The sequence below is a fragment of the Centropristis striata genome, chromosome 15, assembly GCF_030273125.1.
Source record: "Centropristis striata isolate RG_2023a ecotype Rhode Island chromosome 15, C.striata_1.0, whole genome shotgun sequence".
NCBI lineage: Eukaryota > Metazoa > Chordata > Actinopteri > Perciformes > Serranidae > Centropristis > Centropristis striata.
The window spans coordinates 6446011-6467655 of NC_081531.1; the positions used below are offsets into that span (position 1 = coordinate 6446011).

Here is a 21645-nt window from a genome sequence, read left to right on the forward strand (position 1 = left end):
ATGTATGCAGCCCCATTATGGGTCCACTACAAAAAGGAGAGCCTGCGCAAACTTCAGGTAGCATACACTGACTGTCTGAGGATACTGCTGAAAAAACCCAGGAGTAGCAGTGCTAGTAAGCTCTTTTGTGACTCAGGGCTCAGCACTTTACAGGCTCTCTTGAGGAACCTGATGTTTAAATTTATGTCTCGACTTGATGAGTCACAAAACTGTATTATAATGATGCTCACAAGTCCCAAGTGCAGCTCGGTCAGGTATCAATCATATCTGTGGAAACATTGGTATGGGTGCCTTTTAAAACTCTCATGAATAAGAGTATGTTTGAATGTGTGTATGTATCTGTTGTTTTTTGTATGTTGTATGTCTTGCTATTGGGTCTAGAGCCTGTAATAAAGTTTATATATAAAGTTTATATATATACATATATATATACATATACACACACACATATATATATATACATATATATGAAGTCCATAGTGGACGTTTCATCCTGGTGACCGGGTTGCTATATAACATTATATATATCTTTATTGACACCTTGCCGTGGCCTTGTTAGTGACCTGTCAATCAAAGGTAGCCCCGCCCCAAATCATACAATTCTTTATCTTCTATTTTCTTCTAAATGGGGCCATTATTTACACTATTAACATCAAATTGTCTTGAAGTTTTTTTTGCTAGCGATTGAGACCATAGTGTTGTCCTGAAATTTTTTTCTGAGGTAATAAATCAAGTGACAAGTTTTCAAATTTTGTACTGAAATGAATGGGCAGATTTATTTTGCAGCCAAACTTAGCGCCCCCTGCTGGAATTTTCGGTAGAATGCAGCTTAAGGCACTTCCTGGTTTGCCTCCCTGCTCAGACCCGGAGGTTGCCGCCATCCAGCTATGCTCACCTGAATGCATGAAGCTTTGTCAATCCAGGGACAGATGGTTAACATGGAGGTTATCCTAGCCTTGTACCTGCACCAACTGGCAGCACACCCCTGGGTGGTTATCACCATGACTTAGGGTTACAGTTGAGGTTTTCTCACACAGAGATTGCCGCCTGGAAAAAACTCATTAGACAAATCAGCTTAGCAAGTCGTGCTAGTGGATGCTCTGGTTGATACGATAACATCAGAATAGGAATCTGACCTCCCAAGTGTGCTCTGATAACCAAAGTGGAAGATATCAGGAAATAACAGGACATTAAATTTTAGTTCCACAGAAACAATGACGCACAAAAACCTGCAAAATAAAAAGAGAGACACAGGGTGTTGTCTCTCTCAGTGTTGTTCTAACAATCTGTCACCTTTGGCATCTGTATCTGTTTTCAATACCTACAAATAAATCCCACACAAGGCTGCTATTCGAATCTACCTGGTGTTCAATGGTTTTTCTTTAAAGATCTTCTACAACAAAAGTGAAATCCAAAATATTTGTGAGAATAGAAAGATTTTGACTTGTCAAAGCAGGAAAAGCACCTGGTCACTGTCACTGTTCATGCCCATCTGCTGATTGGGACCAAATGGAATGGAGCCATTTTTAACACATGCTTTGACAATTCAAATGTGTCTATTTTTGGCCACTTAGGACTGTTTTCTTCCTCTGCGGGACTGTACAAATACGGTTCTGGGGTTTCTTTTAAGAGACATTAAAGACGACCCTGTTTTGCATGGAGCCACCTTGCTGTTCTTGTTGGGACAGGACACATAATTAACAGGTGGTCCCCACTGCAGCTGTGTCAGCAGCTGCACATCTCAAACACAGGCTGACTTGCTGGGACTCCTGCCTGTCAAACATGAAGATGCTCTGGCTGAGTCTTCTGACTCTTCTGACGCCCAGCCGGACCCATGTCACAGCCTTGCCTCTCCGAACCCCAGACCTGCCCACGCAACCCCAAGCTGGACCATCTGAAGCTGACCAGGAGTTTGCAGAGGTATTTACCAGTTTATTCATGGGATATGGCCCCTTTAAGATGTATGTAAGATTTATGGGATAATTATTCTGGACAGCTTTGTGGTCCCACTACCTTGACCTGAGTGGAATGGTTGTGATTTATTATACAGGGTTATTATACGGGTGCTTGAAACCCTTGAAAATGCTTGAATTTAAATGTTGTATTTTCATTGTTTAAAAAGGGCTTGGATTTTGGAAAAGACAGACAGACAGACACAGACAGACAGACCAACCAACAACCAACAATCTAGGCATATTCAAGCAATAAAAATGTCTAAAGAAGGAGTATTGATTGTAGTTGGATTTTGGATAAAGTGCTTGTAAATGCTTGAAATTCTTACTGTATTTCTCTTGCAATCTGACTATATCCATCTATAGACTATAGATAATCACATGTTCAATGTATAAAATAATGAGTAGCCTATCTGAAATGAAGACCGTTCCTCCTAAAAGTGTAATACCATCTCTGTTGGTATGGTTCAGTGAAATCTCCCCCTTTTAGTATGTAAGTACTCATCTAAAACATGCAATTTACAACAGGTGTAAGATACAGAAAAGCTTGAAAATTTACCTTGAAAGTCCTTGAAAAATGTTTGAATTTGACCACTGCTAAAGTGTACAAACCCTGATTATAGCTTGTTGTATAGTAGTCATGTAAAATCATTGTATTTTATATCCAGGTCTTTCCAATGTACATTAAAAACAGTTTTAACTTGTATTTTTTTAATGAAAAAAGGGGAAATAATCCTCATTAAACCCTAATCTGTGAGAGGTATTGATTGAGATGGTTAGTAATGGAGTTATTAATGAAATATAAACAGTGTTTATTGGATTTTTTTTAGTTTCTGACACTTTTGGATAATTAAACATGCCCTGGGTTATTGCTGTTCCTGAAAAAAAGGAGCATAACAGGGGTTAAAAATAGTCATTGAAAAAATTATTAGACCACTTTTTTTCATTTTAATGCCTGGTACAAATAAAGGTACATTTGTTTGGACAAATATAATGTTCAAGAAGATGAACAAGAAAATAGAGAAAACAAGGGTGGTCTAATATTTTTTTCCATGACTGTATAATAATAATAATAATAATAATTACATGTAAACATTTTATCTGTGGCTTTTTATTTGGACAGATATTTGGCTACAGATATAATTAATAAAATGAAAATAACAATCTGCTAAGTGCCTCCTATTATATTACAAACCATGTCTTCATTTATTTAATTTCTTCTAATTATAATGATTATGGCAATCTTCAGTAATTAGTAGTTGAGGCTTGTTTAGCTGGAAGCTAAGTGCCTCCTATTATATTAAAAATCCATAGCTTCATCATTGTGTTGTCTTATAATTCACAACTTTGATGTTTTTTTTTTTTTTAGAGATAACAGGGAAATTATTACCCTAATTAGATGACTGCAGTTAAATGTTGCAATAGTAGATGTGCTGTCTACAAAGTCAGCGTTATCTTGTGGCTAACAACACAATTATGAAACCTGTCAAAATATTAGAGCAAACACACACACACACACACACACACACACATTCTTGTACTTCTATCTTTGTGAGGGCCCTCATTGTAATAGTGATTTTTTGTTGTCAAACTCAGTTATTTTTAATTCGTTTTTAGAGTGAGTTTGCTAGTTCTAGTTTAGTATTTATTTATTTGAAATGCTTTAGTTTTATTAGTTTTAGTAGTTTTTTGTAATGGGGTATTTGTTGGGTGGGAGATTAAAAGAGGTCACAGTAAATTTTGCCTTTATTTCCTTTGTCTTATCCATCTTCATTATGTATGAAAAAAGTTGACAAAGACGAAAATTAAGGACATTTTCACACTAATTTTAGTTAGTTTTGTAACCACACAATACAGTTTCAGTTAATTATCATCAATTATCATCATTATCAACCTTTAACCCTTAAAACAAAGTCTGAAATCTCAAAAAAGCCTTTAAAGAAGAGAGGACTGGCTGAAATGTCCTCACTGTGCAAAAATGTCCTCACTCTGTTGGTTTAAAATGTGTCATGGTCCTCACTATGTCGGAAGAACAAGAACACACACACACACACACACATTCTTGTACTTCTATCTTTGTGAGGACCCTAATTGGAATAGTGAATTCCCTGCCAAGGTTATAATAGTTTTGGATTTTTTCAACAAGAACAAGAACAAGAACAAGAACACACACACACACACCCAAAAAAGTAATAATAATACATATATAATTATAAAACTTTATTATTATTTTTTTTAAAACGTCTTTTTCGTGTCACATCGTATGGTATTGCAGAGGTGTTGCAGTAAATATGTAACCATGGAGCTGACTGCAGCGATCCTGTAAGCCAGAGGCTACTGTATCTGTAGGACAATTGCATCAGTCACACTGTAGTTGACACCTACAATTATATGACAACATACAATTGTATGTATGTATAAAATTACAGTACAGCAACATGTTTGCACCGTACTATTATTAAAGGTTTGAGAAAATGTTTGGAATGTTTACTGTAAAGACTTTAAGGCCAGTTTTTTTTTATAGCCTACAGCGACTTTCCACAACCAGGCAATTCAAAGTGCTTTGCATAAGACAGAAAGGCATTCAGGAAAGAAACAAAGGCAATGTAAAGGATAAGGGGTACTGTGAAAAGTGAGATTTTCATTTTCTTTTTTATAATTCTCTTTTTATTTAGAAAGGCGAATTTCCATTACATTCAAAAAGAAATCATATTTGGTAACTTGAGCGGACATCTATAACAGGTCATCTCATAGAACCACATGGATTTCTACATCACTGACCAATCAGTAAATCACACAAGATTCAAGCTTTCCTTTATTGTCATTGTGTTAAAAAACTAAATTTACGTGTGCTTCTCATATATAAGGTGCTTTGAAAAAGACATTCAGACATTACGCATATGTAATAAGTAGTCTAAAAAGATAATAAATAGTTTAAAGGTAAAAGATAAAGTGGTGATGGATGCAGATGATGTGTTATTGTCTATTTAGGGTTGCTGTGGGAAAGAGACTATAATAAATATAATAATCACAATGACTCAATTGACCTCGATTTGCAATATAAAAATGAAACATTTTGCAAAAAGTCTTCTGCTGTAGCAGTCAATATCCTCCAATAACACTTCAGGGTTGACATTTTCAATTTCCAGGAGTGCCCTATAAAGGGTTAAGTGATTTGTCCAAACTGCCCTCCTGGGTTTTTGTTTTACAGACCATTAATTTTCAGTTGGGAACAAAAAAGGAAAGGAAAAAAAACCCAACAACAACGTGGGAGCGGACCATTTGAGACAATCAAAAATGAAGCTCTGCGTTAGTTCAGGTGGAAAACGATAGTCATGCCCGCTTGGCTGTCAGTTGGCCTGACAACCGCGCCAAGCCCAAACAATCACACACACACACACACACACACAACTAGGCGCTCCATTGAAACTGTTCTGCCTCTCATTCCTCCTGCATCGCATCACTCTGCTGCACACACTGCAGACATTAAACCTCTGAAGTCCAGGAGATTTTGGTTGAAATTTGTCAACTTCCTCTGCATTCATTTCTGTCTCTGTTTAGCATCTTTCAGTCTGTCCTTACATCACATGCATGGCTCCTTTTTCTCCACACAAACTTGGCTATCAGTCAGATTTTTCATTTTATTTTAATTAACAAAGTAAAAAGCTGCCAGGAACCCAAAATACAAACAAAAGACACAGGTGTCAATGGAAATGTACCATTTAAATGTTTTTTTTAAAACATTTATACACACACAAACAGCAGAAAAAATAAATTAATAATAAAACTACAACATGTCTTTGATGTTCCATGTTTCACACAATATATTGCCCAAGTACATAGTTTCACATTTAAATGGAATACTTACATTAAATACATTTTCCGTATGTTTGTGGATCTCCTCCCAGTAAGGTCTTGGTGCTTGGCAGTCCCAAAAAATATGGAAGTGGTTGGCACCATTAGACCCACAAAGTGTCCAACAAGCGTCTCCGCCGCCTTGGTACCGTTTCTGAATGGGTGTGATAAAAAATCTTTATATTTTTCCAGCAGAATTTCCACCATGTGTTTGACCCGGTTGAGAACCAATGTAGCTGGCATATTTTCTCCCAGCTCTCTTGTGTGATCACTTACTTCCTTTTCCCATTTCTTTTTTATGTGTTCTGTATTCTCTTGTTTAGATAATTGTATGGCATTATTTAGTTTGGAGATCATTTTGTTGCATGATCTGGGCTTAGTTAAGCAAAAAAAAAATTCAGCATGTGCCTTTTTTTCTCTTCTTTAGATATAGATTGTAAGAAAACATTAATTAAGCCAAAGTGTCTTGCATTAGAATGGAATACATGAGCTTAGCATACATTCATTACCTTTTCATTGACAACAGTAATGCACCATTTTGCATACTGACTGAATTATCTTCCTTAGGAATATCTACGGACCTTCTATGGCTACAAGCCCAAGTCAGAGAGACACAAGAGGACTGCAAACACAGATGGAGATGCTGATCGGATGACTGGACTCTGTGACAAGGTCCAGAAGATGCAACGCTTCTTTGGTTTGCCTCCAAGTGGAGAGCTGACCAATGAGACTCTGGTAGTTATGAAGAAGCCTCGCTGTGGTCTGTCAGACGTGGAACCATTTGGAGAGACAATTCGTTGGAAGAAGAACACCCTCAGCTACAGGTTGGATCAGAAAGGAAGGAAAAACAAGCATGTCTTTAAGTCTTGACCAGGGGTTGGCCATCTTTACTGGCAAAAGAGCCACTGCTGGCAAAAAAAAAAGGGGGAAAAATGTCAGAATGGAGCCGCAAACCTTATTCTAAACACAGGCGGCAACCTCCTGGTCTGAGCAGGGAGGCAAACCAGGAAGTGCCTTAAGCTGCATTCTCCCAAAAATTCCAGCAGGGGGCGCTAAGTTTGGCTATAAAAACATTTCTGTCCATTAATTTCAATGCCAAATGAGAAAACTTCTCACTTGATTTATTACCTTAGAATTTTTTTTAAGACATCACTATGGTCTCAATCTCTAGTAGGAAAAATCTTCTTCAAGACAATTCGATGTTAATAGTGTAAATAATGGCCCCATTTAGAAGAAAATAGAAGATAAAGAATCGTATGATTTGTGGCATGGCTTTGATTTTTTGGGCTTTTTTTGGCTTTGACCTTTGATTGACAGGTCACTAACAAGGCGAGCCGTCATCAGGAGAGAAGCAGAACAATGCATATCCACGGCAACGTGTCAATAAAGTTATTTGTAACGTTATATAGATATAAAAAAGGATGTTCATCGGTTTGGTCTCATAACTTTGACCTTTTCACTGTATTTTCACTTCATGGCTAGCCAAAACTAACATCCCAGTTAATGCTCCAGTGTTGAGGTGTAGAGAGGCTGTAGTCAGTGATCAGATCCCTCTCCTCCTCCACAGTCCAGATATGGTCTGACAAATTGATGTTAATAATGTAAATGATATATATATATATATATATATATATATATAGAGAGAGAGAGAGAGAGAGAGAGAGAGAGAGAGAGAGAGAGAAGGACATTTAGTGACTTTGGCCCTTTCACTGTCTTAAACTTAATGATAGTTTATTTGAACGTTTTGTTCAGTAAAAATGTCTTGTTCAGCGTTTGGTTGGACTAACAGACACTCCAAGGAGTCGCTGCTCAGTTTTCTTTGGTAAGTAACGAACATTTTGTTTTTTTTGTTTGCTAGCCAATAATGAACATCCAAGTTAATGCTCCAGTTAATGCTAACATGAATTAGCAGTGGCGACGAGTGTAACAATAAACTCGATGCTTCCAACGGGCCACAAACCAACGGGTGACGCCACGGTGACTAGGTCCATTATTTATACAGTCTATGTCTAAGCCTTACAATGACAATAAAACAGCCTACGAAGTCTAAACCAGTCTACTAGCTTTACTAATAAGTCATAATGAGCATGTAAAATCACATGATCTGATCAACTGAGGATGTAGGTGATTTTACCATAGGTGGCCGGCGTCATGAGGAGATGATTTAGGAAAAAAAACAATTTTGACAAAAAATTACTCATGCAATTATTTTAACAGTGTGACAATAAGCTGGACATTTTTACAACTGAAGAATATAAATTGCTTTGGGTCTACACCAATGTTAAATGTTTTGGTAACAGCCACATGGAACCACTCCAGATGGTCTGAGGAGCCACATGTGCCTGTGGAGCAGCTGATTGTGGTGGACTGATTCAACCAAGTGGTTTTAAAAGTCAGTGTTCTATCCTCAGGATCGCTGGTAACAACCTCCCCATCCCAACCTCAAAGGCTCACAAAGTGTTCAGGGCGGCGTGGAGGCTCTGGTCCAACGTTGCGCCAATGACATTTCGCAAGCGGCGCAGGAAAGAGGCTGATATTGTCATCTCCTTCCACGATGGCGGTGAGCTGTGCAGAGACATGGCATAATATGGGTTATTTTATAATATAATTGGTTATAATTACAATGATGAACTGCACTGTTTGTTGCAGATCATGAAGATGGCTCGCCTTTTGACGGCACAGGAGGAATCTTGGCTCACGCTTTTCTGCCTGGGTTTGGTATTGGTGGAGATGTGCACTTTGATGCTGATGAAGACTGGAGCATTAATTCTACTGGTACACTGAGAATACACTGATATCTGACACACTTACTGACTTTAGCCCTCTGAGGTCTATGATCGTGCCATCCTGATCAGATCATGTGACGTTTAACAAAAAAACTAGGTCACATGGAGCGCTGCTATCAACTTCACTCCAAAGTACAGACTTGAAACTTTCTCCCAGTTTTTGTTTGACATTGCTAAGTCATGTAAAACCAAAGATATGATGGTTTTAATTTGATAGTACAGAAATAGTTGAGCGTTGGTGGAGCTCTCTGTGTAATTTCGCACAGTTTTGAAGAGTTGTTTTTATGGGACTTTTTTGTATATAGCTTTATTATATGTAAAAAATTTTACCTTTTTATATGTTCATATTTGCATCCAATGTTTACATTTTCAAGTTCCAAAACAGTTCATTGAGCATATTTGTGGCAAAAGTGACAAACAATAATGATCTAAAAATTGCAGTAACCACAGAATCCAACATGAAACCAAAGCAGACTGCAGTAATTACACTTACCACGTCCTGCTTTGGAAAAATATACAAATTTAAACATAAAACCAAAGCAGACTGCAGTGAGTTCACTTACCGCAGTCTGATTGGGAAATTATTATCTGGATGGTGATTTAGTAAAAAAGTAAGATATAATTATATTAAGACTAAAATATAATATTACTTTATAATATTAAGTCTAAAATACACAAATCTTTGAATAGAGTTGTTAAACACTTTTAAATACACTTATAACAAAATCAATTTGAAAATGTTTATTCACTGAAAACAAAATATAAAAGCTGAAAGGAGACAACAACAATGTAGTTACTGCATTCTGTTTCTGCATTACTATTGGAACTTTTTACAGCAAAACCAGAGTGTAGTAACTACATTTTTAGTGTCAAAGGTCAAATAAATTGTCATGATTTTTTTTTGCATAAAAATTACATCATCATTACATGGACAAATAAGTGCCATGCCACAAACATTAAAAAACTTTAAAGCAGTTTTTCTCAGTTTCACCCTTTGTGTAGTTACTGCAGTTAGGCTTTGTAGGGCAGTATATAAGTATAAGGATTTAAGTATTTTTTCTCTGTGCCATAAAACCCTCACATGTGTTGCTGTTCCAGGTTTCAACCTGTTTGCTGTAGCAGTCCATGAATTTGGTCATGCACTAGGCCTGCCCCACTCATCTGACCCCGGCGCCATCATGTACCCGTCGTACAACTTTGCCCCCAGTTATGAACTTCAGCTCTCCTTCCGTGATGTCAAAGATGTCCAACACTTGTACGGTGAGTTTAGCTGGTTTCAAAAGTAGGGCCGGGACTTTAAAGTGTTAATTAAGATGAATCAACTACACAAAAATGAACGCGTTAAAAAAATCGACGCATTTTAATCACACTTATTTTTGCACCGCGGAACGTTTCTCACTGGATGAGTTTCAGGCGGACCGATTATACTGGAGCACCAACTAGCGTTGATGAGTTCAGACAACAACAAACCACAGTGAACATGAAGGAAGAAGCTGATGAGACCTTTGGTTGGCCCCGTGGATGATGGGACATTTAGTTACTAAAAACCAACGGATGGAAGCGTCGATAAGAGCATGGTTGTGTTGCTATGCAACAAGGAATTCACATATCACCGCAGCACATCCAGCCTCAAGTATCACCTCAATGCTAAACATATAGCAGCTAGCGGCTAGTGTGCTAGCTAGCGTGGATTGTGTTTTACTTCAAAAACCAAAGTATTGTAGTTTACAGAAGGTCTACCTACCTATAGGCTACCTGGATTTATGAAATGTACTATATTTCTAAATATGCTATTGCTACACTTAATGGCAAAAATTGCACTGGTCTGTTGGACTTGAACAAAAATAAACAATATTTTTGTTGCTTAAGCTTATGTATTCAGTCATTATTCAATGGTATACTAAAAATCCCCCCAAAAAACTTCTCACTGTTCTCAGGTCAAATATTTATATGCGATTAAAATGCAATTCATTTCGATCAATTAATTACAAAGCCTCTAATTAATTATTATTTTTTTAAATAATGGATTCCCGGCCCTATTCAAAAGATGAAGCATCATTTTATTACACAGATTCAGAAAGGTTGCTGGTTCTTTCCCAAAGCTGACAAATATAATTCACTGTGACTGCATCGTGGGATACAAATACAAAGGCACAGACACAGCAGTATTGCAGGAACCAGCGTATAAAACTAAAAACCACATCCTCTTTTCTAATGTTTCATCAGTGGTCTGGTGAAATGTGACACTCTTTGCATAATAACAAGCATCATGCTTTAAATTCAAAACTAAGTTCTCACACTCTCAGATTTCACTATTTCAAAACTGCTATATGCTGTCATATCTTGATTACATGTTGTTGCATTTCAGTAGATGCCTGGGAAAGTTTTTTTTTTTTTTCTTCTTCTTCTTTTTTTTGGGTGGTTTAAGCATAGACTGTTTGATGTGCACATAGCCACTGTGACGTTACCCACTGATTTGTGAGTGAACAAGAGGAAAGTTACCAGCCCAACAGAGCCAGGTGCAGCAAACATACAGCAAAGTCTCCAGCTAGCACTAGCACTAGCTCGCTTGGTTAGCAAGGTGCCCCTGTGATCATTTTTCAAGTTAATTTATATTGAACAGATATTATTTGGGATGCTTGAGTGTCTTTTAGGACAACCAAATGCTGAAAAAGACATTTAAAGAAGAAGAAGAAGAAGAAGGTTGCAGAAGGATTTGGGTCCATTCATTTCAATACAAAATGAGAAAACTTCTCACTTCATTTATGAACTCAGGAATTTTTTTTAGGGCAACACTATGGTCTCGATCGCTAGTAAAAAATCTTCTTCGAGACAAATTGATGTTAATAATGTCAATGATATATATAGAGAGAGAGAAAAAAGGACGTTTAGCGGTTTGGTCTCATAACTTTGACCCTTTCACTGTTTTTCACTTAATGACAGTTTATTTGAATGTTTTGTTCATTAAAAATGTCTTGTTCAGCGTTTGGTTGGACTAACAGACACTCCAAGGAGTCGCTGCTCTTTTTTCTGAGGTCAGTAACGTACATTTTGTTTTTGTTTTTTGCCAAAACTAACATCCCAGCTAATGCTCCAGTTAATGCTAACATGAATTAGCAGCAGCTTCTCTCAGTCAGGTTGAGGTGTAGAGAGGCTGTAGTCAGTGATCAGATCCCTCTCCTCCTCCACAGTCCAAATATGGTCTGCTCCCCGTTTCTGAAAAAAAAGATGTAACGCTGAACTCATTACCTCAAACGGCCCACAAACCACTACGTTATTATTTATACAGTCTATGGTCTCACGCCTGGATTCCACTGGATGCGTAACGACTCCGACAGGGGTCTGTCCGCAACGGCTGCGTATCTACGCAGTCCGTCAACACCCACCGGATCCGTCTGTGTCGGAGCTGTTGCGGACAGCAGAGTCCCGAGGACGCACGAGATCTCGCGAATTCACGCCTAATCAATTGATATAACTGGAAGATAATCAACATCTCCTCGTTCATGACTGGAGACAAATCCAGCGACTCCGTCTTAACGAGCGCTAACGAGGTCGGCCGGCTTGTTAACGAGCCGGCCGACCTGTTAGCGAACCCGAGGTATTTTATTTTGAAAATATACCGGTGTTTTATTTTGTGTCTGTGCAAGACTTCCTGTCCCGAACGATCTGCTCTGTGCTGAATTTATGCGTAGTGCTCCGTCGTCCGACAAAAATAGAAGCTCTGCGCAAGTGTTGCGAGGGCTGTCGGATGGCCCTGCGTTGTCGGACTCATTACGCAGCGGATCTGCAGTCGGTGGAATCTCACACATTGATTATAATGGATGCGTAACGGCTCCGACGACGGATCTGCAGCCGTTACGCATCCAGTGGAATCCAGGCGTCAGCCTGTGTACGTAGGTTTGAGTCAGCAGAATTGTTATTAGACCTTTTTGTATCAGCATTCAAAGGTGATGCCTGGAGCGGATAAAACTGTGAGGGTTTTTCTTTTAAGTTACAAACCAAAGCATGTTTATATAATTTATCATTTAAAATGAATAAACTTTGCAACCATGAAATTCTTTAAACAGGCTTCTGCTATTAACTGTTATCCAGCTCTGAATAATGATAATAATAATAATAATAATAACTTTATTTATATTGAACCTTTCAAAAACAAGTTACAAGGTGCTGTACAACAGAAATAAAACATATAAAATACAATTTACTGACAACAACAAAATAATCATACAATTATAATAAATGGAAATTAAGAGAAGGCCAATCGATAATAGAAGCATTTCCTACATCAGCTGCCACATGCTCCTCTGTCCGAAGGGCTAGTTGTCTGACCATTTTTTCTTCAACTAAATATAAATAATTGCGATTTAAGTTTTTATTAATATTAATGTTCTAATATTAATATCTCCTCAATATAATAGTATTAATAGCATATTATAGGCTATTATGCTATACATATCACGGATGTATAAACTTACCAGGAGTTCGTTTGTCCAACACTGATTTACTTTAACATTGCCTTTTTTTTTTTTTATTCCCTTTTATGCGACTTATTAGAAAGAATACAGGTTTTCAGATCTGAACTTATACTGTTTACTTCTTTCACCTGCAGGAATCAGTCCCAACTTTGCTTCACTATTCTCAAAAACGCCTCCTCCAAGAACACCTGACAAATGTGATCCAGATTTATCCTTTGACGCTGTAACAGAATTACAACAGGAGGTCCTGTTTTTCAAAGACAGGTACGTAAAGTATCCCATCATGTCTGCACCATGAAGACGGAGCAACAGATTTCTTCTTTCATGGTGTCTCCTTGCATACTGCACAAAATAACTGAAACGGTGTCGTGTGATGTCACTACTTTATGCCTTTTTCAGATTTATGTGGCGAAAACATCCTCAGTTTGATGAAACAAAAATCACCCTGATTACCAGTCTGTGGCCAGAAAGCATACCATCCCGCTTAGATGCTGTCTATGAGAATGTGGAGAGGAATGTCATTGTGTTTTTCAAAGGTAAAATCAAGTAAAACCGTAAAGCAGCTATTCTCAACCTTGGGGTCCCGACCCCAATTGGGGGATAATTTTTGGGGGTCGCCAAATCATTTTGGAAGTCAGCTCTGTCTCAGCTGTGTTAAAGTGTTCATGTGTTAATGTGTTTTAGTCTTTTTGGTCATTTTGTGTCTTTTTTAAAATCATTTTGTGGTCAATTTTTGTCTTTTAGTAATTTTGTTTCTTTTTTTGGTCATTTTGTGTCTTTTTTTGGGTCATTTTGTGTATTTTTTTGGTCATTTTGTGCCTTTTTTGGGTAATTTTGTGTCTTTTCTGACAAATCCCAAAGTATCAAGTTATTACTTTACAAGGAGTCTCTGGCTTGAAGCTGACTGTTACACACTCAGGAGGTCAGAATGGACCTTTAAACTTATAGCAAAGGACTTAGATTAAAAGTAACAATAAAATATAAAAAAATATATATATATAAATGCACAGACAGTGAGATGTTTTAGTTGTTGTCTGCTTCATTATTTGTCCAAAATTTGTCGTATCAACTGAGTTTGTCTGATTCCAAGATTCTGTTCAGTGAGTGGGGGTCACGGACAACATGCATGTTAAACTGGGTGTCGCGACTCAAAAAGGTTGAGAACTACTGCCGTAAAGGAACACCATTTGTTGTTCACTATGCACTTTAAGTGACTTTTAAAAAATCTGATATCTTGAAATTAAATAGTCTTTTTCTGTAAGTGTGAGATGTGAGTATTTTTCTTTCAGGTCATCAGTACTGGGCACTGAGGCACTTAAAACTTGAGGAGGGTTTTCCAAGAAACATCTCAGACTTGGGCTTCCCCTCCAGAATCAAATCTGTAGATGCTGCTCTGCACTTCAGAAGTGGCCGCTACACCGTGTTCTTCACTGGCCATGAGTGCTGGAGGTATCAGTTATAACAGGTTATCGTTATCTCGAGATAACAAAGGTTGATATTTCTTTAAAAGTTCATCATCTCATAATCTTGAGATAACAAAGTTTGATTTCATGTGATAAAATGTTAATTATCTCATTACGAGTTAATTATCTTGTTTTCTCTCAAACAAAGTTTGTATTCTTGTGATACCTTGTAAATGATTAAATTATTTTGAGAAAACAAAGATTGAATTCTTGTGATAACAAATTAACTATATCATTATTTCGAGATAATTCAAGATTGTGTTCTTGTGATAAGTGAATTATTTCATAATCTAATTTTTTCTCAATTTTATGATTTAAATATCTTATTATCACAAGAAAAAAGCAAGCATTACCGCTCTCTGCTTCCATAAGAACTTTTACATGCTGTACAAGTTATAAAGCTCCATGATTCACACTTTTGTTTAACTTTCTTAGTAAAAATGACTACTTCATTAACTTCAGATGTAATGACAAGTAATAAATATCCTGTGTGAGTAATGGCTTGCTGGCACTGACTGTGCTGGTGTAATTTGAGACAGCAGACACTGCGGTTTGCCCGTTTGCCATGCAATGTTGAGAGCAGGAAGACAGTGTTGCACACTCTGGCTCCATATCCGTCTCTGATTTCTCAAATATGCAACTGTGTAACTTGCTAGCAGGGAAACAGACACAAAGCACCATATTTTCTTTGTGTACATTATGTAGGTACAATGAGCAGCAGAAGACGATGGAGGGATCGCCGACTCTTATAGAGCAGCAGTGGCCGGGGATTCCAACTCCCTTAGACGCAGCTGTCTTCTATGAGGGTAGTTACATCACCTTCCTTTTCCACCTGTAGTTTCATGAAAGGTAGCATTCAAACAACATGCTTCAGTGTGTTCAGTGTTCACCAAACCATCTAGGGGGGGTCGGCGGGCATGCTCCCCCGGGAGAAAATGTTGTACATTTATAAGTAAAATGCTAGCCTGGCTAAGGCCAGACTAATGTCATTTGTGATTAGTCTGGCGATAGCCAGGCTAGCATTTTACTAACGCCAGACTAATCACAAATGAAATTAGTCTGGAAACCAGCCATTCATTTTTCCGTAGAGGAGGCGTGGTTTACGATCCTCCAGAATCGTTCATTGGGCGCTACGAATTTCTATGATAAGCTTCTGTATGTAGCTCTTAGCCAATCGTATCAGTTATACCAGATGACGTATGTAGAGCGACAGAAATTGATGTTTACATAGCCAGACTAGCCCATCTCTACTTTGAGACTAAAATGCTCAATTCTGCTTCTGCAACGTTTTTCTGCAGCATGTTCCGACTCTGGCTGCTCTGTAGTTTCAGCTCACAGTCTACCGGCAGTGTTGGTGTGTGTGTGTGTCTGTGAGAGAGTGTTGCTTGCTGCTTTGCTTCTCCAGTTCTGGCTTTCTGTAAGATTATTTATTTTTACGCCTTATTCCCCCTCATGTCTTTCAGCCACACATCCACTGATTTTATGGTCAATAGACGAGCTGCTGCGGGTCTCTGGCCGGCTCCGCTGTCCCCCGGCTCGTAGCGAGATAACCGGTGTTACAACAGCGAGCGGTAGCGGGGCTAGTTGGTAGATTAGGCTTTGGCCAAATCCTGTCGGAAGCAAGGCTAAAACATCCTTTTTGGTGGTGAAACAGGAGTGTAAAGCCAAACAATGTTTTTTTAAAATCAACTTTTGCTCTAAAGTATCTAGAACACTGTCTACAGCTAGATCGAAAGAGAATTCTGCGTCTGCTGCAGCCATGTTGGATCTGTAAGAGAACTACAAGCTTCCATCTGTCGAGTAGATTGCGTCATCTTCTTGCCGTCCCTCCCCGCTCTGTGATTGGATCCCTAAAACAGGGCTAAGAAAGTTGCCAGACCGCCTGCAGGTTCGAAATGAAATTGAGCGCACAAGGCAGTATGGGTATACCCAGGCTAGTAAAATGCACTAATTTTGTGCACTTTAAGTGCCAAATGAGAGCAAACATCTCACATAACATTTTTCACAGTCGGGAGATACTATTGAATATACTATATTATAGAATCTTTGTTTTCCTATTGTGTCATTTTTAATTGCCGTCAACATGCTTTCCACTAGTACATGGAGTAGCCAGCCAGTGAGGACATTTTTTTTCTCCCATAAAAGGCCAAATTTGGTGCCTCTCACACATTCTAATGCCACTATTCCATCATATACACTGATCTTAATGACTGCATGTTTTAAAAATTATTTTAAAGGAGAAGAAGGGTCCTTGTATGTTTTAATTAATGCATCTTAAATTTTTGTAAATTCTGTGGTCGACACTGTGCTCTTATTTGAAAGCTGAATGCGTTTAGCAACAGGAAGTTATTCAAAACAATTTGTCACAGTTTAGTGTGATTAAAACAACTTTACAAGCTAATGTTAGCTTGCGGCTAACGAATGGCATAGTCCAACAGTGTGTTTCGACCTCTGACCGGCCCTGACAGGTTGATAGTATTTAGTTTGGCAAGCTCACACGCATTCAGAGCAATCATGAGGGATCGGGACTGATACAGACTGATAATTCAATTATTTATTAATTATTAAATTCAGTGTGCATGCCAGTGTGTGAATCCGCGCGCATGTCTCTGGCGGCCCGCCAGACTCTAATCTGTCCCGCCAGACTCTAGGTAATTATTGGGAAACCTTGTGCTTTCATTAAATAAAATATGATATTAAAAATCCAACTTGCGTTGAAAAGAAAGCACATTTCAGTTTAAAAGAAGGGGCCATGTTATGAGATTTTTTAAAATTAAAATCCCAAAACAAAACTGTGTAAATGAGGCATTAGACATGTTAGCCAGACAGTGTTTAGGGTTTTCAGACTGCTAATGGAGTTATGGGCACATAAGTTGTGTATCGTGTGCGTAGCAATGACTAGAAATCTAACAATAAATAAATGTAAGCATGGTTGTACAAAATAGAAGGAGGCCTTGGACAGAGCTTTGAGGCACTCCACAGTTCATGGAGGCAGTAGATGATGTGAAATTACTTATTAAGTCCATAAAAATAAAGCACAAGGGAGCACCGTCTCAAACTCCTTCAATGCTTCGACTTGATCAGATGAAAAATAAAAGTGATATGGTCAACTACATTAAGATCAGGGCTGAAAACAAACACTATGGATCACTAATGGCAATGTATTTCAAGCCCCAAAAAATTCACATTTTATGTATCACAATAATGAGTCTTCATTCCCAACAGGACTTGTGCACTTCTTCAAGGGAAGCATCCTCTACAAATTTGACCCCAACTCCAAACATGTGTCGTCCACCAGCCCTGCTAATGAGCTGCTAGACTGCAAGAAGAATGATGACAATGATGTACTGAAGAGAGGAGATAATTAAAGGGAAGGCTCCATGTAACTTGATGACGATGGTGCTGTGTGTGTACACAAAGTGATACTAGACATCTATATTCGGCAATAACCACAATGTACAGTACCTAATACCAAATTAGGAAACAGAAGGATGATTAAGTGTTATGTCATTAACGCTTGATTTCCTATGAAAAAGTAATGCACTGGAATTTGTATGATATCCTATGAAATATGACTGGTTGCTGTTTTAAACATGTGGTGATCTCTGTCTTAAACATGTTGCAAAACAGAACTATTTCGGTTTAGTTTGAGTAGCAAAACATTGTTTGACATTAGGAAATGTTAGGTTTTTTTATACTACATCTATCCTTTTCATAGGAAAAAGCAGCCTGTTTAAAATATTGTAATAATGGCATTTGTACCTTGTATCAAAGTACAGTTCTTTGTGTCCTGTTCGGTTTTAGAGCTGTTGTTTCAAATGTGTTATATTCAAATGTTGCAGCTGGATGTGTGCGTTTTCTTTTTCTATTTTTCTTCAACACTTAGTCACAATCCGTTACTTGGAATAAACTTTTAACATCATCAAATCTGACTCAATGACTCAAAGATGTGGTGCTAAACACACACTGTCCTCAGCGTATATAACAGCTGGATGCAGCACAGAGATTCAGAAGTTGTATTCAACACAACATGAAGACTTTCATTCTGTGCGTTCTACTAAACCTGGCAGCTGCAGTTTACTGCAGGCCAGTATCTCAAGATGAGGATTTTGCAGAGGTATGTATTTTTATTTTGTGTTTTCTCACAATTTTAAGTGAAAAACTGTAAATATATTTTATATTGGATTGGCTTTCTGCATGTCAGAAAAAGATACCCTTTTCTTTAATAGAGTATATCACATACATTTTTCAGCTAATACATATTTAAATATCAAACGTTTTCTCTTGCAGAACTACCTGAAGAAATTCTTCAACCTGACAGAAGAGACAGGTCCAAGTGTCAGACGAGGGATCAGTCCGGTGACCAAGAAGCTGAAAGAGATGCAGAAATTCTTTGGTCTTCAGATCAGCGGGACGCTGGATGCTGACACCTTGGCCGCGATGAAGAAGCCTCGCTGTGGTGTTCCAGACAACAACGTTGCACGTTTTTCCACGTTTGGAAGTAACTTCAAGTGGGAGAAAAACAGCCTTACCTACAGGTGACTGATCTGAAGAAAGACACTGTGTGAGAGAAACTTACTGTATGTATTGCATTTGGTTAATTTTTAAAGTTTACTTTTCTGTCCAACAGGATCGAGAACTACTCACCTGACATGTCTGTGTCAGAGATAGATGACTCCATGGAGAAAGCTCTGCAAGTTTGGGCCAAAGTCACTCCTCTGAGATTCACGAGAATCTACAGTGGCACCGCTGACATCATGATCTCTTTTGTCAGTGGAGGTGAGTACACAGTCACAGTACTCTCTCTGTGCTCAGGTTATTGGTTGTGAAGTCTCATAAAGCAAAGATGAAAACCTACTTCTAGTTCATTAAATTAGATGGATTATAGCTGTACTTAGATCGCAAACCTTGATATGAGTATGTTGTTTCCAGCTCATGGTGATTATTACCCCTTCGATGGCCCTGGTGGGACTATTGCCCATGCCTTCGCCCCACGCCCTGGCATCGGAGGAGATGCTCATTTTGATGACGATGAGACCTTCACTTTCCGCTCCGACACAGGTGAGTTAGTTCTCTTTTAATCGCTTTCTAATGTCAGTTTAGCCTTTGACATAGATAGATAGATAGATAGATAGATAGATTGATTGATTGATTGATTGATTCATCCCCGAAGGGAAATTCGGTTGTCACAGCAGTCCGGTATTCAAGTACAATAAAATACAATAGAATAAGATACTGAGGTAGCATAAATAAAAACAACAATAGAAAAATACACAGAATAAAACAAGGACACTTAAGAGTTAAAAAAAGATCAGTTGGTAGGTTGGCAAGATGATCGTAATTATACTGATGATATGATATGATAAGATGGCAACAATGCTATATCATAATAATGATCATAGTAGATTAACTGTAACTAACCTGTTATTGTGTGTGTTTCTGCTGCAGGCTATGTCCTCTTCATGGTGGCTGCCCATGAGTTTGGCCACTCCCTGGGTTTGTTTCACTCCAATGATCCTGGTGCTCTCATGTACCCTTGGTACTCATACAGAGACCCTGACACCTTCGTTCTGCCCCGTGATGATGTCGAAGGCATCCAGTCTCTCTATGGTGAGTGTTAACTGGCTGGATAATTGATGCACACATAGCACTTGGATCAAAATCTCTGACCATGTCATTGTTCTATTGAGATTCTGATTTTATTTAACCTCCAGGTGGAAACACTGATGAGAAGAAGAACTCTGAGGAGGAGAACTCTGGGGAGGACCCTGAGCCCCCCACCACCCCTGACGCCTGTGATTCAAACATGGTCTTGGATGCTGTCGCCACCCTGCGAGGAGAGACGCTCTTCTTCAAAGACAGGTATTGTAGACACAAATCTGAAATCTGAAAGTTAAAGTCCATTAAGAGTATAAGTTGACTTATGAATGAATATATGTGTTCTCAGCTTCTTCTGGCGGAGCTTCCCTCAGAGCAATACACCTGAGCAAGGTCTCATTGCAGCCTTCTGGCCCGATGCCCCCAACAACATTGACGCTGCTTATGAAAACCAAGACTTGGACAGAGTCTTTCTCTTTAAAGGTACTTACTTGTTCTCTGTATCTACCTGGAGCTCCTAATCTGGCACCATTTTCAAAACTACACTTTTATATGCATGTACTGAAAATTATTTTTCTTCTCTACAGGTCGGAGAGTATGGGCTTTCAACGCCTTGGATCTTGTGCCCGGGTATCCTAAATCAATTTCCAGTTTCGGTCTGCCCAAAAGTGTGAGGAAAGTCGATGCGGCCCTTCATGATGTGGAAACTCGCAAGACTCTGTTCTTTGTTGGCGCCAATTACTACAGGTGTGTTTAAATGGTTTGTTTGATTAATAATAATTCATATGACTGTCATGATATGGTTTACAAGATGGTTGACAAATGGTGAATCACTCTAATTCCTGTCTGTGTTTCCACAGTTATGATGAGGCCAAAAAGGCCATGGACCAGGGATTCCCCAAGCGAGTGCACGAAACCTTCTCCGGCCTGAGCAGCAAGGTGACTGCAGCTGTCCAAGTCAAAGGTGAGTAACATTCAACGTTTTCCAAGTCAATGTTACTGAACTGAGAAAAAGTCTGCACAGAAGCTAATGCTGAGCCTCTGTTCTGCAGGTTTTACTTACATCTACAGTGGATCCACCATGTTTGAGTACAGCATGGGGACTGGGACGTTGCCCCGTGTGCTGGGGAACAGCTACTTCCTGCACTGCACCAACTATTAAACCAGTTTACTAAGTTGTTCATGTGACGACACTGAATTCCAATGAAGGAACAGAGTTTAAGTTTTCATTATTTGTAATCATAACATATCTTATATTTAACTATATTTTTTTCACACTTACAGACTTTACCTTACGTTTGTTTGTTTTTTAAATACCATTTTTGTGATGTCAGCCATTTATTTAAGTTAATTTATCTCTAAATTATAAATTAATTGTTGCCCACTTTCTTGTTGTGTAGTTTAACTGTTATACTTTAGAGCATATGTTACATAAATTCCTTTTGAAATATTAACACTGACAAATACACATATCTACACAGATTTGTACATCACTGTGACAAAACATGTATGCAAA

At 38.3% G+C, this 21645-nt stretch overlaps 1 protein-coding gene across 1 annotated transcript; it reads left to right on the plus strand.

Moving 5' to 3' along the window:
- On the plus strand, positions 1-21629 carry LOC131986967 (uncharacterized). The gene is made up of 19 exons (XM_059352106.1): positions 1-115; positions 1721-1920; positions 6375-6631; positions 8219-8367; positions 8457-8582; positions 9692-9853; positions 13203-13332; positions 13468-13604; positions 14358-14517; positions 18594-18648; positions 18822-19069; positions 19162-19310; positions 19464-19592; positions 19980-20141; positions 20246-20393; positions 20479-20612; positions 20717-20876; positions 20990-21093; positions 21182-21629. The coding sequence occupies exons 1-19, from the start codon at positions 1-3 to the stop codon at positions 21289-21291; spliced, it is 2835 nt and encodes a 944-aa protein (XP_059208089.1). The 3' UTR covers positions 21292-21629.
- Positions 21630-21645: the final 16 nt, after the last annotated feature.

Bases quoted from the DNA above. Each gene is read 5' to 3' on its own strand.
- LOC131986967 (XM_059352106.1), top strand. From the start codon at position 1: ATGTATGCAGCCCCATTATGGGTCCACTACAAAAAGGAGAGCCTGCGC. The intron at 19,311-19,463 runs GTGAGTACACAG...TGTTGTTTCCAG, and splicing joins GATCTCTTTTGTCAGTGGAG to CTCATGGTGATTATTACCCC. The intron at 20,142-20,245 runs GTGAGTGTTAAC...TTTAACCTCCAG, and splicing joins AGGCATCCAGTCTCTCTATG to GTGGAAACACTGATGAGAAG.